The 18,572-nt window shown below is 47.0% G+C and overlaps 1 protein-coding gene across 1 annotated transcript in view; it reads right to left on the reverse strand.

Annotated features, from left to right (window-relative positions):
* Nucleotides 1-18,572, reverse strand: part of LOC138580435 (bactericidal permeability-increasing protein-like) — a 341,489-nt gene that overhangs the window by 216,401 nt on the left and 106,516 nt on the right. The window contains exon 2 of the mRNA XM_069650975.1: nucleotides 3,594-3,716. Within this exon, the coding sequence (XP_069507076.1) occupies nucleotides 3,594-3,702 (109 nt within the window). The 5' untranslated portion in view covers nucleotides 3,703-3,716. The remainder of the gene's footprint in view (nucleotides 1-3,593; nucleotides 3,717-18,572) is intronic.

Consider the following 18,572-nt stretch of genomic DNA (forward strand, 5'->3'; position numbering starts at 1 on the left):
ATACTCCCTCTGGCAGTCTGGCCCACAGAGAACTGTAGAGCTTTACCAACATGAAACCTAACCTATAACTGACTTCTTCAGTCCTCCTGGTCCTTGCTCGTTGTTGTGAATTCAATTTTCTCCATAGGCATTTCCTATGGGAACAAACCATGCGCAGCTCTCACTCATCCTCACAACTTCCATCCAAACCCCAAATATATGCACCTTAGTCTTATATTTAATTAGGAATGCTTTCAGAAATCGATTTCTACCATTCTCTTTTGAAATCTGCACTTTATATGTGCCTCTCTGAGTTGTTATATTGAATTAAACTCAGGAGATAAAGTATTTGGCTGCAGTGAATAACGAGAAACTATTTGGCCGGAGTGAACATCTATTTTTCGGCAGGAGTTCGACCAAATACTTACTCGAAGCTGAAGTTCGCTACACCACTAATTTTAAAGAAGAGTGGCTCCCACTCTGTCAAAGGCCTACTGCCGAGCTTGGCAATCGTGTATAACAGTACGGAAACATGCCCTTTGTAAATCTGCTGGACTCGCAGCTCCACCGTTTTGGGGTGCTGCGCTGTGAAAATTAGAGGACACTGGGGATACTCTGCCTCCTTTGAGAGATAGGAGACTAAACTTTGCATACATTGACCAAGTGGACCCCTTTTTATTGCATATATGTACAACACCCTAAAGCATTACGTATGCACCCAATCGCCACAAACACAATTCTATCTGCTGACAACTTGATTACCGGGTTACAAGATGTCAAGTGGAAGAAACCCTGGAGGATACCAATATATGGCAGGAAACACATACCAACAGCGAAAGGTACCCGAGTTGCTATACTCAGAGAGTGATGGGGTTTGGCTATCTTCCGAGAACCTGCCACTCTGAAATCTGCCCTTGAAATGGCCTTTCACCATTACGAAAAGGATAACCTCTTTGACTTACCAACTTCGGCCACCAGCCAGTTGACGCATACATACTGGGTCTCATTACAAATCCGGCAGAGTAGTGAATTTTCCAGCGCTGGCTTGCCGGTAACAGCGGGGGATTCTAACCCCACAGTTCCGGGAAGTCAGGTGCCGGAAAAATGGTATTCCCCATTCCCATTTGAGTCACATAGGACTCAATGGGAATGGGGAACACGGAGGCACTGGCACCATGAATAACGGTGCCAGTGCCTCCTTTACGGTCTGCTCACCATGGTCGCTGTGCACACTCGTAATGAGGCCCATACCGTCTTTCATGTATTTTTCTTGAAGCCGTTCGTACAGGACAACTATGGGAGACATCCTACTTGTCCATCTCTGCTGTCAACTGATGGGTACCTGGAAAATAAAGTGCTAGTCTTTCAGGACTTTCGCTTTTACCAATTAAGTCTTTACTTCTTCATTGATGGGAAGGGGTATGCAGCCTCCAATTGGCCTAGGGAAACTGTTTTTCATTTCCGTGCTCCACATCTGTTGCAACAGTTCTACCGTCAATTTCAATGAATGGATGGAGCTGGCAGAGAGTCATGCAGTCTTGGCATTAGCCCGTATCTTCTGCTACCGGAAATGAGCTGGCATCTGTTTCCACAATGGTGCTGGGACAGCTGGTAGCTGGGGATGACCGCTTCCAGGCCGTTGGTGAGCGGGGGTGCCTTTGAAGACAAACATGGCTCAGACTGCATGGTAACTCTAAATACCTCCATTGCGTGCCTGGTACACATTTACGCAGAAAACCACACACTCCTTATGTTGCCCGGACATAGATATTTTCTGTTTGTCTGGGAATACCTCATGGTCAAGCATAATTGTGACCGCATCATCTTTCATCTTCTGGCATCTCCACAGAGCATTTGCGTCCTAACGCGCTGGACCAGCCCCCCCCCCCCCCGAAATGTTTCTTCCACCATTCCTTCCCTGCTGCTTGGCTACCTGGCTTGGGTTTGCTGCCTTGTGCTTTCTGCTTTTCGCAATCCATTATTTTCTTTCTTTGCTGTTATCTGCTTTTGTCCTGTGTAACATTCTTTCTGACCAGCCTTGCCTCATGGGCTATTTCTACCACCAAACGTATCTCTGGTTGGGACATCATTTCATGCAGACCATCTGTACCTCCCAGAGCAGTTCTCACACTGTCTCTATGCAACGATAATTCGGGAAGGTGCTCACACTCTCTCCACGTCACGATAATTCTGCAAGGCAGTCCTGTGGTGTGGGGAGCTGACCTAACCTGAGATCTATCGCATTCAGAGACTGAAAGGGCCTGGCTTCTTGCATCTCCATTAATCCTCTGGAACACACCACAACCTGGACTCTACCAGAAAAACCTTGAGCAGATCATCGATCAAGACACCAGGCATGCAGCGCCCGCATGACTTGCTGCTTGACACCGCATCACAGCTGATCCATTAAGATTTTGTCCAGGAGATTGAAGAAGGGCAACACAATGGCAGCCAGTTGGTTGTTTTACAAATTCCCCTTTGTAGTCTTAGATATCCCTAAGATACCCCTTAGAAGGTCTTATGAAGCCCAAGCTTGTTCTTTTGGGAGACTTTTGTTTATGTAGGTGTTTTGGACAGCACCCGCATACCACCGTATAACTCTTCATGTTGAATAACCCTTCTCTCTATTATCGGCCCAAATAACCAAACTCTTATTCAAAGGTATGTCAGAACCTTGATAGTTAGTGCTGTGCAGTCTTTCTCCTGGACATCTTAGATGTGCATACATTCTCCCCGGAAGACGAAAATAGAATTGCGATGATTGGAAACAAGGAAAGTTGTGGTACAAGTTCCTATTGCATTGCAATTTGAGCTCTGCGCTAAGATGTGCAAGACAGGTCACTCTTTAGTTCTATAAGTAATGATACCTGCCAGTAACACACAGTTAGGATGATAACATTTCCCTGGTGGTTGTTGCCTCAAGTTCATGGATGGCAACACACAGCTGGGTTGAGCCATTGCATTCGAGGATGAATCGGGCACATGTCAACAGATTCCAACTCTCTGTTGCCGTTTCCCTGCATTTTATGTGTGGCATGTTAATGGTGGGTGGGTGGGCGTGGGCAAGTCCCCTTTACCTCCCTTCTGCGCCCCTCATATAATTTAAAATATACCCTAACCCTGCACCCCCACACTAAACATTGCCATGAAAAAATGGAGGGAAACGGCTGCTTCACGAGATACGACGACAGGCCCCACAAGGGTGACCCAATGTCTTTAAAAAGACTGTATTGTCCAATTGCCTAATCTCCTGTGTGCGTAAATAAGCAGAACATGTACTACGGCCACACACACTGGTTACCCCCATTCTTGCATAGGGAGCCCTGCATGGCTTCCAGTCCTTGCCTCCCTTCCAGAATTATATAACAATCAATCGCTCACACTCTCACCCCCAGTCAGTCAGGCTGATTAAGAGGGTAACTCTAGAAACTGGGTTTATTAAAACACCATGGAGGTAAACAAAAGACAATGGAGGGAGAAACAATAAGGACGCTACTTTTACCAAATCCTTTCCCTCCCGGACTTGTGCAGTGCTGGACTAGTGTGGCACACTGTGCTACAAAGGTACTAATGTGCCTTCTGGTTAGTTGTGGATGGTCCATTTTGTTACTTACATTCGGTAGGTCCCAGCTGAGATATCTCGGGTGCCACCTCAGAGTTGCTTGCCGCACTGCCAAGGACAGCGCACAGGAAGGCCACAACGCAACGCATGCTCGGACTCATCTCACAACGGCTACCTGTGGGAAATACAAAATTATAAAGACACTGAAAAACATCACTCATAGTAATACATGGGTCAGGGCAAATTCCATCCTAAAATGTATCATGCTCCCTTTTAACCTCTCCTTTCTTTGTTCTGGGAACAAAGCTAGATTAGTATTATGCGGTGGGTTTCTACTGCCTGCAGGATCCAGTTCAGGGGATATGCTAAATCAGTTTCGAAGCTGATTGCAACATATATGCATCTCTGATTAGTGATGATTCATTAAGGGTCAACCTTTTCCTCTGCTTTGCATTTCTGAATGTCACTCTGCATGTATTGGGTTCAACTTCTTTACCTATTCCCTTCCAGCTACCTCCCACTGGGGTGGCACCATGTTAGAAGACCTTGTATATGGGAGTACAATGGACTTTAGGTCATCTGCAGTCACCACCACAATATGGAGGATTTCTAGAGACAGCACGAGAGGTCTTCCATTCCTGTGGAATGCCACACTTGGGAAAGTGTCCCAATGTGCAATCTTCACTCTTGTGCCCACCAGTAGGGGAGCATGGCTTTTCCCTTTGGAGTATTGGATCTTGTGGAGCATGAATGTAGTCAACCAAACACTTTGGGATCCAATTTAATAATTCTCTTTCAATCCTGAACCACTTTGGGATAGAGGAAGCCAGGATGGTCAATAATTGCAAACACATTTCCCAGAAAGCCTTAAATTCTGCTTCATCTCTACCCTTGCAGTTGAAAGATGGGTGGAGAAAGGATAAGCATCAGTGACTGTGAGGTGCTATCTCAGATGACACCTGGGTCATACAGATATTAGTGAGCATTATACGCCTGCTGCTGCGGGTGGGACCAACCAGTGTTGGTCACTGATGCAGTGCTCCTGTTGCAACTAACCTTCTTGTTCTATGTTTGCATTTCCAGATTCATACCAACTTCTGACTTTCTTAATTTACTAATTGTTATTCTCTTAATTCTTCACACTATTTCGCACCCACGTGTTTCCTTCACCAGGCCTGTGTGTGGGGCATCCTTTTTCCAGAACAAGCGCAAGGGCAGTTTGGCTCTGAATCTTACGTTTCTGTCCTAGACTAGCTTGGGTCAAACCAATGCTTTGTTTGCAGAGTATGCCCTGTTTTTGTTTCCATTATCCCTTCCTTCTCTTGATGTGGGGCTTGGGGACATGGCCTGCCTTTGGTTTTTCTTATTTCTGGATCCCCTGTGCTGAATTCCCCTCATGTCTCACCAGGAGAGGCAACGCCCATATTCTCTGAGCTATGAAACTCATATCCCCAGTTCTGACCTAAATAAGCTCCTTGTGAGAAATGTCTATTGCATGTGGAACACGGTTCTGATTGGGTGTTAAACCCAGTATTGCTATACCCTAGTGTAGTCTGTTGTTATGATTCTATGATAGCGGACATGTTGGAAACTGAAAATAATGAAATGCTGGATTTTCCAAGCAGAAGTACCTCTGATGCTGATCTCGGATTTCCAGTCACGCATCACATAATATTGGCAGACACATAAAACATTAAAGGACACATGACATAATATCTACTTTATATTCCAAGGACGGCGCTTACGCTCCTGAACAGGAACATAACATCGTCACTGTACTAAGAAGTCTAATTGCAATACATCATTCAAGGTGTGTATTCATGGACGGGCGTTGTACGGTTTCAGCAACAGGTTTGCCTTCCAAACACATATGTGCTGCACCTGCACAGGGGCGGCGGGGTGGTCTTACGTGGCACTCCTTGTGCATCCATGCTTTCATGTTAAATCTGGCCACTCCCAGAAGTGACAAGTGACCATCATTACCCGTGCAAATTCTACCGTACGTTGTATTTCTTTTTAGCACATTTTTCACTAAACGTGAACTGGAAAATGCACAATGTTAACACATTTTTTTTTCTCGTGTGGAGAATCCTCCCAAATGGTTTGTACTCCCTCATTTTTCTGTTGATTACTGGCGGGTGGGAGCACCCGGCTGCACTTGGAATCTCAGCGGGTGCAAGTGAAGGCTCCCCGTGGATGTTTTAGGGGGGAGTACTGGCTTCCCTGATGCACCGAGTGAAGGTAAGCCGCATCAGCACTTGCAGTGGAACACAGGACTATAGAGGGCTGTTTAACAGTCATCTGTGATTTGTGTCCCTTAACTTTGTAGGTTGTGAAACACAGTGCGGTCCATGGTGCAATATATAGTGTTACCGGACTGAAAGGAAGAACCAAGGCGGATTAATCTTGGTATGATAATATAAGTAGAAAGGGCTAAGTGAAGTATTCAAGCAATGCCCCTGCACGGCATTATTGTCCAGTGTGTGCAGTAGATGACTAGACTAATGAATACTTTGGAGGTGACTTATTTTAATTCACCAACATTCTGTTCAACTTTATGTTTCCATACCTGCTGTTAGTGGTGATGTAGTAGCGGCCAGGAACTTTGTTAGCGTCTGCACCATTCATTTAGAATTGTGACCTATTGTCTTGTACAGAATGCAGGACATATCAGAGCCATCCGTATTATGTGTTAGACGCCTATGGGTCTAATCTAAGTTTAGAGAGTCAAAGACCCAGTGCCTGGGTCATGGTGGGCTAAGCGTTTTAAAAGGACTACCCAATGATGGAGTTGGTGAAGAAAAAGAGGACAGTAAAGTTCTTGGCAGGTTTGTGAAATGTTTGAATAAACGGGATGATCATAACTGTCTAAAAGTGGGTTCCATTTTGGAATATTGTACATGTTTTATGAGAGAAGAGCAAGACGGGGAAAGGGTTGAGTATTTTATAATTGTGCTGAGAGGTGTCGCTAATACTTGTAAACTCAGTAGCACTATGTATGAGTGGCTAAGCCATCAGTTTATGATCCAGCCTGCTCATGAAAAAGTGAAAGCTGAGATCTGGTTGAAGGCGGACCCTAATTTGTTCAGGTAATGCCAACAGCCAAGGAAAAAGTTGAGTGTTTGGTTGGATGAATGTGAGACAGCATTTTAGAATATTATGAGGGATATTGCAGAAGCTCCTGTCCTGGCTAGATTTAAAGTGGTTCTAGTGAGTTTGGTTTTGGAGCTGTGCTTTCACAAATGCAGGATGGACAGGAGAGGACAGTTGACCTTGCATCACAGAGTGGTGCCAATTCTAGGCTCTTAGCCATAGAGAAAGGGATACATACGAGGCCAAGGCACATATATATATACATATATATATATATATATATATATATATATATATATATATATATATATATATATATTACAGGGCTTGCGGTAGCAGCGCTGTAGTTATGATTAAGTTGCTCAAAACCTAGGAAGGGCAGTTTTGGGCAGCTTATAACATTGGCGCTGTTTGACAAATGTGCATGAAACTTTACAAAAAAAGTATATGGCCACCTTTGAATTATTTTACAAACTTTCTTGTGATTTTTAATCGGTGGGGGGCAAGTTATAGTGGGATCCCAAAACCTTTGAAATCCAGATACATATGAATAGGACATTTTTTTGCTCACACCTACAGCCCAAACCGCTGGACAGATTTGCACCAAACCGCACGAAAAGCGGCAGCCTGGTCTCAAATGTGTTTTTTTGAACATCTGGTGTTAATCTGTCCAGCAGATTTGTAAGAAATTACCAAAATGTAAATGACAACAATTGTGAAATCTGCATCCGGTCTGTGGACTCACTTCCTGATTCGGTGTGTGTGGACACCTCTGGACCAATCAGAGAGCTGCATAATGTTTGTGGCCATCGTATGTGCCTGCTGATTGGTCAATGAAAATGTAACGTGCATCAAAACATTTGAAACGCACACCAAGTTGGATTTGCAAACTGCGCCCGCAGTCCACGGACATCGCAGAAAAAAACATAGCAAAAACACAACATTACACTTGTCAAACAAATGAAACAATCTCTGGGGAGGCCAGGGGTGGTGAGGATGGGATGGGATATGGCCATAAAAAGCCCAAAAATCTGGAATGTTTTCATCTTCGATGTTCGCAAACATCTCAGATGTTTGGGGAAATTCCTGTGATGTTTGCGAATTTGACAAAAGTTACAGGACATACATCCATATTTCTGCATTACAGGGTCGGTGTAGAGCAGATTTTGGATGGCTTATAACTTTTGCACCATTCAATGGAACTGCATGAAATGTTGCAATATAATTACATGAAAGACACACCTTTAATGTTTCTGCAAAGTTAGGTGCCGTTTCGCCAAGAGAGGTCAAAGTTAGAGGGGTGTACCAAAATGATTGAACAGTTTATAATTTTGGTGCTGTTTGACGAATCTGCACAAAAGTTTTTAGACCCAACTTTGAATGTTTTCACAACGTTTGGTGGGATTTTGGCAAGAAGGGGCAACATTCAATGGGGTGCCTCAACATTGTTAGATGGCTTATAACTTTGGGGCCGTTGACGAATTTGCGCAAATAGATTGGAGACCCATCTTAGAATGTTTGTGCAAAGTTTGAATGGATTTTGTTAAGTGGGGGCTAAGTTATATTACTATGTTTTGTACCTACATTTTGACACTTCTCAAAAAAGAAAAAATGGACCCGAAAGCATGATTTTGCAAATATGTCCGTCTTTTATTTTTTTTACAGTGTCATAATCTAGGCACACAATATTGTGATATAACTGTGGACAATGAGCAGGGGTGGACTGGCCCATAGGAAACTCAGAGATTTCCCAGTGGGCCTCGGCACCCTGGGCCTCTTTTGTGTCATATTTCCAAATGTTTCAAATGTTCCAGTGTAGGGCTGGCTGAAAATGTGTACTATTATCACCTATTGTACTATTATCGCCTTTATTTATTTATGTATTTATTTTAATTAGTATTTATTTTGTCCCCGCCTCTGTTCCACACTTTCCACTCCCCCCTGCATGCACCTCTCCCCATTTCCCTTTTCCATGCACTTGCGCTTTCTTAAATGTCACTGGCATAGTAATATTGCTGTTTTCTTTTTTTTGTTCTCCCCTGTTCCCCTCCCGTTTGCCTGGTCATGCTCTGAAACACATGTGTACGAGCGCGATATAAATAAAATATCATATCATATCATTGGGCCACTTTGAAAATGATTTCCAGGGCCTCTTTTGGTTCCCAATCCAATGCTGAGACTGAGGCATAGCCTGGCGGCCATGCCCCGGACAATCTGGCTACTGACCATGGCCACCAGGTAACAGCAATGGGGCACCAGTAAACATTTTAAAAATCGGGATAGGCTTCAATAGGAAAAGAAATTCTGGGAATGGCAATGAGGTTGTCTACTCTGATTTGCTTATTGGTGCCTGTGGCATGGCAGAAGCCCATGCACCATGGATTGTGGAGACTGGCCATGGCTACAAACCATGAGCACTGGCTATTGGTCACATTATGGGGGTATACCGAACACTGGACCAGGAGGATAGGTGCAGTGGATAACGGGGTGGTTTGGCGGGGCTGGGGTCATGATTGAGCCTCATGCCCTCAGCAACTCAACCATGACTTACAGACCCAGCATGCACTGCTGAAAACGATCAATATGCATTGCAAAAATGTTTGCTATAGGAAGTTTACAGTCCTTTGATATATGTTAAAAGAGGAATTATTAATAACTCCTAGACAGTTCTGTAACATCATGGAACATTTACAGGTATAAAAACCTTTGAAATTCAGGGAAAAAACGTTCTTAAAGGGACATTATAGTTAAGTTGTGCTGGTAAAAACCTATCCAATTCAGTGAAAAAACTTTAGTTGAAGGGACTTTTTTGTTAAGTTCTACTAATAAAAAGGGATGTTATGCTTACATAAATAAAAAAAAACAAGACATATGCCAGTTGCGGTTTGTAAGGAAACCATAACCAGTGCCACCACCATGTACTGTTAAGACTAACACCAAGAACATCAAAGATGACATCTCAAATGACATAATCCATGACATCACTGATGACATCACATATGATTTTACTACTGTGTAACAATGGAAATGGGAGGTCTGTATAAGGGGTTGTACTTAGAGTGTCATTTACAACATATCAAAGATGATCCGTAGCCCTGTAATAAACATTTACATGTCACATAAAAGGTGCTTATTAAAAAAGAAAGTTTGTACTGATGTTTCGTTGTGAATATAGCAATCAAATAATACATAAAGAGAAACAATGAATGCAGTATGTATCATAGAACTAAATTGTTCTTAAGATGGTATCATGGTTTCAATGTAGCTTAACCACATGAAGTCCTCAGCTTAAAATGAATACTGCCACTGAAGAAAAACAACCCCCCCAGATATGTGCTGTCATCAATGATGCCATTTGTGATGTCACCTTTGATGCCCTGGGTGTTAGTCTGGAGTATTTCTTGTTTTTTTTGCTGTATGTATATATATATATATATATATATATATATATATATATATATATATATATATATATATATATATATATATATATATATATATATATATACTTAGAGATTTATTGGGGATATTTACAGGCTTGGGCCAAAATATGTGAATGTAACACAATGCTTAATGGCTTCTTCTATGACTAAACAGGTCCAGTCTTTAGTCTGCAAATCCAAGTCTGGGGCTTCTTCCCAGACAGATGGTCAGCTACAGTCATTCACGGTCCTGGGCGTTTTACTGGCACTTACTTCTTTCTTTCTCCTTTCTCATTGGTCTCTGGTTCTCTCCTCATCATTGCTTCTCAAAGGACCCATTGACACCATGGTTTTAGGCCCATGTGCAAATGCATTGGAAACTGCAGGAGGGCAGTGGCTGGGGCTAACTAGGGCCTGGTAAATTCCTATAAGAATCCACCTGGAGGCTGGCAGACTGGATCATCCTCTACTTTCCAGATACATCCCTGCCTTGGGATCCTGGCTTTGTTCCCCAAGGGCTATTCATCCTGTCTGTGACGGGTTGCAACGTTTTTGTACTTCTTCTGCACCGTCTGACTTCTCTTGGACTTTCTCTTCCTGCACCCTCTCAATGCTTCCCCTCATGCTTGTGTAGTCTCCCCAGGAGGTTTAACCTGCCCTTTTTTCAGGTTCACCGTTTACTGATTCCAAATTACTCTAAATTCCTTGGCACCTCCCAACTCCTCCTCTTCTGTACTCCACTTTGGATTCCTCTCCCCTTACACTGAATACTTCCTCCAACCTTCACACTTGCTCTTTCTCCAACCTCCCCCTTAATGTCTCTGCCAGCCCCTCATTTATATCTCCATCCTCTTCCTTGATAATTCCTCCAACCTTCTCTTTCCCTCTCACTCTTAACCCCACACCTCATGTCTCTTTCCTTTTCCTGTAGAGTTTTGTCACCCCACCCTTGATCTGTCTCCTTCCTCCTCCTTAGATCTCAATCGAACCTCACCGATGTTCCACCTTACGGTTCTTCCGTGTCTTCCTTACTGGTGTTTTTTTTTACACCTCTCCTCTTTTACACCAAATCTTTATTGATATTCTTCCTGACAACTCTCCTTTCATTCCCCAACCCCTTACTGATATTCCTCCTGACTATTCTCCTCTGTCCTCCTCTCTTCCCTTTACTATTCTCTCCATCTCAACTATGTCCTTCTATCACATCCTTTCCAATACCTCTTTCAGCCTCTTCTTGTCTCTTCATCCACATAGTTATTTTTCCATGCATCTCCTCTACCGACTAACCAACTGTGTGAACACCCCTACCTACTTCTAAATTGACCCTTGCCTTAATTGGGCCTTGTCAATGCCCCTTGGACCTTCATCTGCAGGAGTGATTGCACCTGCGAGCGATAATGAGTGTTGTATATGGACTGGTGTACTGGGATTAGGGACCTCATTATCTGCATCACTAAGTCTTTCTCAAGTACTTCTTGCTTTTTAGAAGCCATGAAAGGGAACCATATCTCACAGGGGCCCTGGGCCGCAGCTTATCTCCAATGTATGAGGGATTCCTAAAACATATAGAGTGAGGGGAATGTGAACGGAAAGGTAATGTTTGTGACAGACATCTGTCTTAGCCCTAGGAAACGTTAGGGCGACCAAGGGATTCCCCTGTGTAACCTTTCAAGACCCTGCATCACAAGGCAGGTGGCAGTACCTGGCCTCGATGACCCCACATCCATAATCCCCCATCAAAGACAGGGAACTATGTCATATCTGTTAAGAAGTAAAACATCTTGTTGATGGTCAGGCTCTTTCTTATAGAGACAGATCATATGCCACACAAAGTGACTTTTATGTAAAAAGAATGTCATGATGTATCCAAAAGCATTACAAGTGGGTGGGAGACATGCAAGTGTTGGAGTACCGTACAGGGCATTTTTCTGACAACAGAAATGTGGTAGAGGGCGCATTATCTTGCATGCGGATTAAGGATGAAGAAGGGAGTGATGGGATGGATGTATTGATATGTCTGTTAATCTTTCAGGCTATGGATGGGTGCATAGAAGAAAAAGAGTGGGTGAGCATTACCCATTAACTGAATTTTGTCTGGCTTTGGCATGTATTCATTTCTTTGTCCTTTGTGTTCTTGTGTGCTCGCCAGGATCCATGGCACAGCTACCATCCCTGATGCTAGTTCTTGGCACTCACATGATCCTTTATTTACATTTTGGAACATCAGTGAGGATACCAGCTTCTCAAAGTCTTGTACTGCTTATCTTATATATGTTCTTGTGCAAGCGATATCTGTAGTAGCGATAGTGAGCCGTGCTGAACTTCAGTGTGGTTATAAGTAGCTTCTGGGTGGTTAACCTATATTTTTTATTATTTGCATTTTACCTGTCTTATCTTGCACATCCTTGATGCTAGTCATTATGTTGCTTTGCTTTATGAGGGCATATTTGATGAGTGTTAACTCCCAGAGTGAACTCTGGCCTATTTCCACTGAAGGTTATACCTGCCTGGTGTCTACCCTGGGCAGGTGGGAGGACTTTGGAGGGATACCAAAGAAAGAAGGAAGTGGGTTGGACATTTGAGGAGAACCTTCACAATGTCTCACTTGCAGGATGTGATTTATGAAGCTACATATTAGAATTCACAGCAGCAGATCTGCAAAGCACCTCTGCAGTGCAAAAGTGCCCTCACCCTTCTCCTGATCTCTTGATAATCAGCATCTTGTTTTTCTCCAAACTTAGTAGGAAAAGAAAGACACCAATAAACAAAAGGAAATATCCTAGTGTGTTGTTTTTTTTAATGTGTTGTGTGTGTACACTGTACATACACATTGTGATGTTTTCCTTTGGTTAGGTTCACTTTTGGATCTTTGTAAATAAATGCAACCTTCTCGGTTTTGTAATATCTTTTAAGCATTCAGGGAGTCAGTTTGTGTGTGTCCCTCCTGCAAAACAATAGAGTTGCATTGTGTCGGTGTACTTTATATCGGGTACGGCTTTTAGAAAATCACCAGAAGATATCATAAAACAAGACCTCATTGCAAGTAACGAGGTGTGACTAAAACTTGCAGTAATGCAGTGATATTTCCATTTCCACCATATTACTAATGCATTACTGCACGAAGGTACTACCAGTTTGGTGCTGAAATGGAGGATTTACCACAAGCAAAAAGCTGTAAATTAGTCAGCCACCTTACTGCTAAAAATCGGCAAACAGCCACGAAATTACCGCCAGATGTAATTCTGCTGAAATACATCTGGATTCCTCAGGACTCCATAAATAGGGAATTACACCGACCTACCACCACATGTAATTCCATGGTAAATCCGCGGTTCCAAGTACACCCATAATGGAAATTGATTTTGACAGTATTTCAGCAGATTTACCACCGAATTAGCACTAAACTCAAAATGAGGCTCCCAGTCTCCACACCCAAGGGGGGATCAAGGATTGGACAAAATAAAACGTGGCAAAACTGAGAGTGAGCCTTCAGAATAGTGTTAGTCTATGCCATCCATCTAGCAAGCTTTGCATGTGAATGAGTGCAACAAACCCTACCTTCCTATGGGAGGCACCAGCATGTTTAGAACTCTACTGATTTTCCCAGGGATCACTGCTCATCTGGTATGCTGGCTCTGTCTTGCTTGTTCTTTCAGCAATCTCTTTACATGCCGTGGCTCAGGGCTTACATGGTAACAGTGATGTGCCCAGACGTGTACTGGTTCTCGTGACTGCTCACTCATATGAATCTGAATGCGGGTGTGAGTGTGGCCCACAAGCAGCCCCTTACTCAAAAAGTCAATTTTCCCAATTTTCCCAAACTGTCTCTTGTAGGGGGTCATTTTACCTCCTTCCCCTTGTGTCCCCTGCCACCCAGGCATCCGTGTTGAGCTAATACATCACGGCACAGTAGAGTATGCCGCACATAGCCCATTACATTGAGCATGGCGAGTGCAGCTGTAATATGTTGTACGGTTAACTATGTGATGGCTACAGTTTGAATCCAATAAAAACAACATGCCGTCGTGCGGAGAGAACACATTTCCATAGGCTAATTCATAAATGTGGCTGCTAGCCTTCAAGACCCTATAGATCTCTTCCTCAGGAGTTATAGTACGACTGTGACAGATCCTTCCGTTATAGGGAGCAATACTTTAATGCCATGTTACAGTCTCTGAAGCATTAATGTAGTTTGGGTAATAAAGTCTAAGGAGAAGGAACAAGTTACTTACCTGTAACTGTTGTTCTCCAGCATGGGTCTGGCATGGATTCACATGCTCATGAATATTCCCCGTCGTCAGGCTGGGAATCCTCGGTAAAGAAAAAACCAGTATCAGTTTCGTTTCTGATCTGTCTTTCGTAGTAACAACCAATCACTGGTCTCTGCGTCATACTGACCACAGCCAATGACTGCCCTCTACCTAAGCACCGCCTCTGGCAGCCATCTTCAGATTTGGAAGCACGTGAAGTGGCAGTATGACCAAGTGAAGAGCCGCAGAGGGGTAGGCGGGAGGGTTCGCATGTGAATCCATGCCAGACCCATGCTGGAGAACAACAGTTACAGGTAAGTAACTTGTTCCTTCTCCAGCATGGGGTCTGGCATGGATTCACATGCTCATGAATAAAGAATACATAGCAGTACACACATGCACAACCACGGGAGGTGGCAACGGCTCAACATTAAGCAGTACATCAAACTCAACATTAAGCATCTTACCTCCTCACCAGGCTCACCTCAGGCGAACAGGTTGCGCAGCACTGCTTGGCCGACCCTGGACTCCTCCCTGGAATCCCGATCGACGCAGTAGAATTTCGTGAAGGTGTGCGTCGACCTCCACATAGCAGCCCTGCATATGTCCAGCAGGGGCACACCAGAAAGGAACGCCGTGGTAGCTGCGATCGCTCTGGTGGAATGGGCTCTCGGACGGCCAGGCAGCGGTCGGTTTGCCAACCGATGACAGTACATGATACAGCCGGAGAGCCATCTGGAAATGGAAGCCTTCGAGAGAGCCTTCCCCTGATTGACAGGTCCAAAGTTCACAAAGAGTTGTGACGTCTTCCGAAAACACTTCGTGCGGTCCACGTAGAACTTCAGCGCTCTAGCCACATCCAGCGAGTGCAAAGTCCTCTCAGCCGGCGACGAAGGCGACGGGAAGAACACAGGCAACACCAAGGGTTCATTGAGATGGAAGTCCGACGGTACCTTGGGCATGAAGGAGGGGTGCGTCCTGAGCACTACCCTCGTGTCCTGAAAAGTCAAGTACGGGGCCTTGCATGAAAGGGCCTGGATCTCTCCCACCCGTCGTGCGGAGGTGATGGCCACAAGAAATGCTGCTTTCCACGACAGAAACTTCAACGGGGCCGAGTGCAGAGGCTCGAACGGAGGTCCCATGAGCTTGGTCAGCACCACGTTGAGCTCCCACGCCGGGGCCGGAGCCTTCACCGGCGGGAACGATCTGAACAGTCCCTTCATGAACTCTTTCACCAGACGATGAGACCACAAGGACGTCCGGCCCGTGGTTCTGGTGTATCGGGAGATCGCAGCAAGATGAATCTTGATGGACGCGTGTGCCAGTCCAGCTTTGGCCAGCGTCAGCAGGTACGGCAGTACCTGGGGAGCCGTAATCCGTAGAGGGTTAATCTTCTGTGCGTGGCACCAGACAGAGAACCTCTTCCATTTGTGTCCGTAGCATTTAAGAGTCGAGGACGCCCTGGCCTTTGCAAGAACCTCTCTGCAGTCGGCCGGTATGTCGTATCCTCCAAACTCTAGCGCTGCAGGAGCCAGGCCTGCAAGTTCAGCGATTTCGGGTCATGGTGGAGGATGGCGCCTCCTTCCCTGGAGAGAAGATCCGCGTCCACCGGCAGCTTGATTGGCGGGGACGCTGACAAGTTCAGAAGGTCCGGGAACCATATCTGCCTCGGCCACGCAGGTGCGACGAGGATCATCCTGCACCGTGACCTCTTGAGCTGGTTGACGAGCCGGATTAGCAGTGGCAAAGGAGGGAGCGCGTAGAGGAACAGGCCCTCCCAGGGGAACGAGAAGGCATCGCCCATGCTCTTCGCCTGGGGAAACCTGCTGGCGAACCTCCGGCACTTGGAGTTCGTCGCCGTCGCGAACAGGTCGATCTGGGGTGTGCCCCACCGTTGGAAGAGGCGATCCACTAGATCCTGCCGTAGTTCCCACTCGTGGCACGAGCGCAGCTCCCTGCTGAGTGAGTCGGCGATGGTGTTTTTTATCCCTGCCAGATGAAACGGCACCAGAAACATCCTTTGGGCGACGGCCCAATGCCACAGGTCCTGCGCCTCCTTGGACAGCGCTGGGGACCTGGTTCCGCCCTGTTTCCTGATGTAAAACATGGTGGTGGTGTTGTCGGTGAAGATCCTCACCACCTTGCCCTTGAGGGACGGAAGGAAGGACCTGAGGGCCCAGAACACTGCACGGAGCTCCAGGACGTTGATATGGAGGGACTTCTCCGTCGGGAGCCAAAGGCCTCTCGCGTGCAGATTTTCGGTGTGCGCTCCCCACCCTTCCAGGGAGGCATCGGTGGTCACTGTCTCCTGGTGGTCTGGGGTCTGGAAGTCCATGCCCGCCGTCAGATGCGTGCGGTTGCCCCACCACCGGACCGCTCGGCGGAAACTCTCGTCGAGTGTGATCCTCTCCTCGAAGCTGCCCGTCGTTTGGATCCAGCGCGCGTCCAGGAACTCCTGCAACGGGCGCATCCGGAGCCTGCACATGGGAATGAGGTAGATGCAGGAAGACATCATTCCGAGGAGGGACTTGATGGACCTCACCTTGGCCGCGTCGGAAACCAACATCCACTGTACCTTGCCCAGGATGGACCTGGTCCTTTCCTCCGACGGGGAGGCCAGAAGAGACACTGTGTCGAGCTTCGCTCCCAGAAAAAGTGCGTTTTGCGCGGGTACCAGGTGAGACTTGGCGTAGTTCACGGAGAATCCCAGGTCCGTGAGAAGTCGGACGGTCCTTGCCGTGTGATCCAGGGCGAGCTCCCTCGTCTTGGCTCGGATGAGCCAGTCGTCCAGGTAGGGGTAGACGTGGATCCCCTCGCGGCGCAGCTGCGCCGCCACCGGTGCAAGGCACTTGGTGAATACCCTGGGGGCCGACCGTAGTCCGAAGGGGAGGGCTTTGAACTGGTAGTGACGCCCTTGGACCACAAACCTGAGGAATTTTCGGTGCCCCTTTAGGATGGGAATATGGAAGTAGGCATCCTCCAAATCCAACGACGACAGGAAGTCTCCTTCCTCCAGCTGACCCAGGACGTGCTGGAGGGTGACCATCCGGAACTTTTGCGCCTTGATGAACTTGTTCATACGTCACAGGTCCAGGATGGGGCGCCATCCCCCCGTCTTCTTCTTCACGAGGAAGTATCTCGAGTAAACTCTGGAGCCCCGAAGTCTCTTTGGGACGAGTTCGATGGCGCCCTTCCTCAGCATCGCCTTTACCTCCAGGAGAAGTTGAGGGACGTGAAGTTCTTTCCTGGCCACGGGGGGGGGACGCGCGGACACCTTCTTTGAAACTCGAGCGCGTGGCCCCGGGCCAAGGCGTCCAGCACCCAACGGTCGGTGGAGATGGACTCCCACACGCTGACGAAGCTCGCCAGCCGGCCTCCCACCGGGGTGCTTCGGTGGGGGCCCGACCCCACGGTCGGTTCAATACTGCTTCGACGAGGCTTTGCCGCCTTGACCTCCTTGGCGACGACGGCGGGGTCCGCCAGACTTGCCTCGTCCTCTGTAGGCCTCCTGAGCCGACGAGCGGGCCGCTTGACGGTAGGTGGAGAAACCGCCGCCTGAACTTTTGGAGGCGCCCTTGCCTCCGCTGCTCCGAAAGGGCGTCCGTCGTTGTTGCAGAACTCCAAGGGCCCGGGCCGTCTCGGTGTCCGCTTTAATGGCCTGAAGGGAATCGTCCACTGTTTTCCCAAACAGGTTGTTCCCATCGAAGGGCATGTCCAGGACTCTGGTCTGAACGTCTTGACGGAAGTCCGTAGCCTTGAGCCATCCACGCCGCCTAAGGCAAACGCCGTTGCCCAACTGGCGGAACCCAGTGTCGGCGATGTCCGTCGCAACGGTAATGGCGTGGTCCGAAGCCACCTCACCTTCCTGCAGGATCTCCAGGGACTCTGCCCTCTTGTCGTCCGGCAAGAAGTCCAGTAGGGGAGCCAGTTTGTACCAGAGCTCCCTGTCGTAGCGGGCCACGATAGCCAAGGCGTTGGCCGCTTTAATTGTCGTCGCCGCAGACGAGATGACTCTGCGTCCCATAGCGTCCAATTTCTTTCCCTCGCCGTCCGGTGGGGAAGTCGATGTGGAGGCCGCACCCCCCCCCCGCTTTTTTCCTGGCCGCCGCGGAGACGACGGAGTCCGGGGTAGGCGGCGCCCGGAGGCACAGGGGGGCCGTGTCCAGGACCCGCTACTTCTTCTCGTACCGGTCTCTTCTAGCTGGCGTCGTGGAAGGGTTCTTGGGGAGGGTGAGGCCCTCATCCCAAATGTCGTCCAATAGAGGC

This window comes from Ambystoma mexicanum, chromosome 3p, assembly GCF_040938575.1.
Source record: "Ambystoma mexicanum isolate Mex_15411 chromosome 3p, UKY_AmexF1_1, whole genome shotgun sequence".
Lineage (NCBI taxonomy): Eukaryota > Metazoa > Chordata > Amphibia > Caudata > Ambystomatidae > Ambystoma > Ambystoma mexicanum.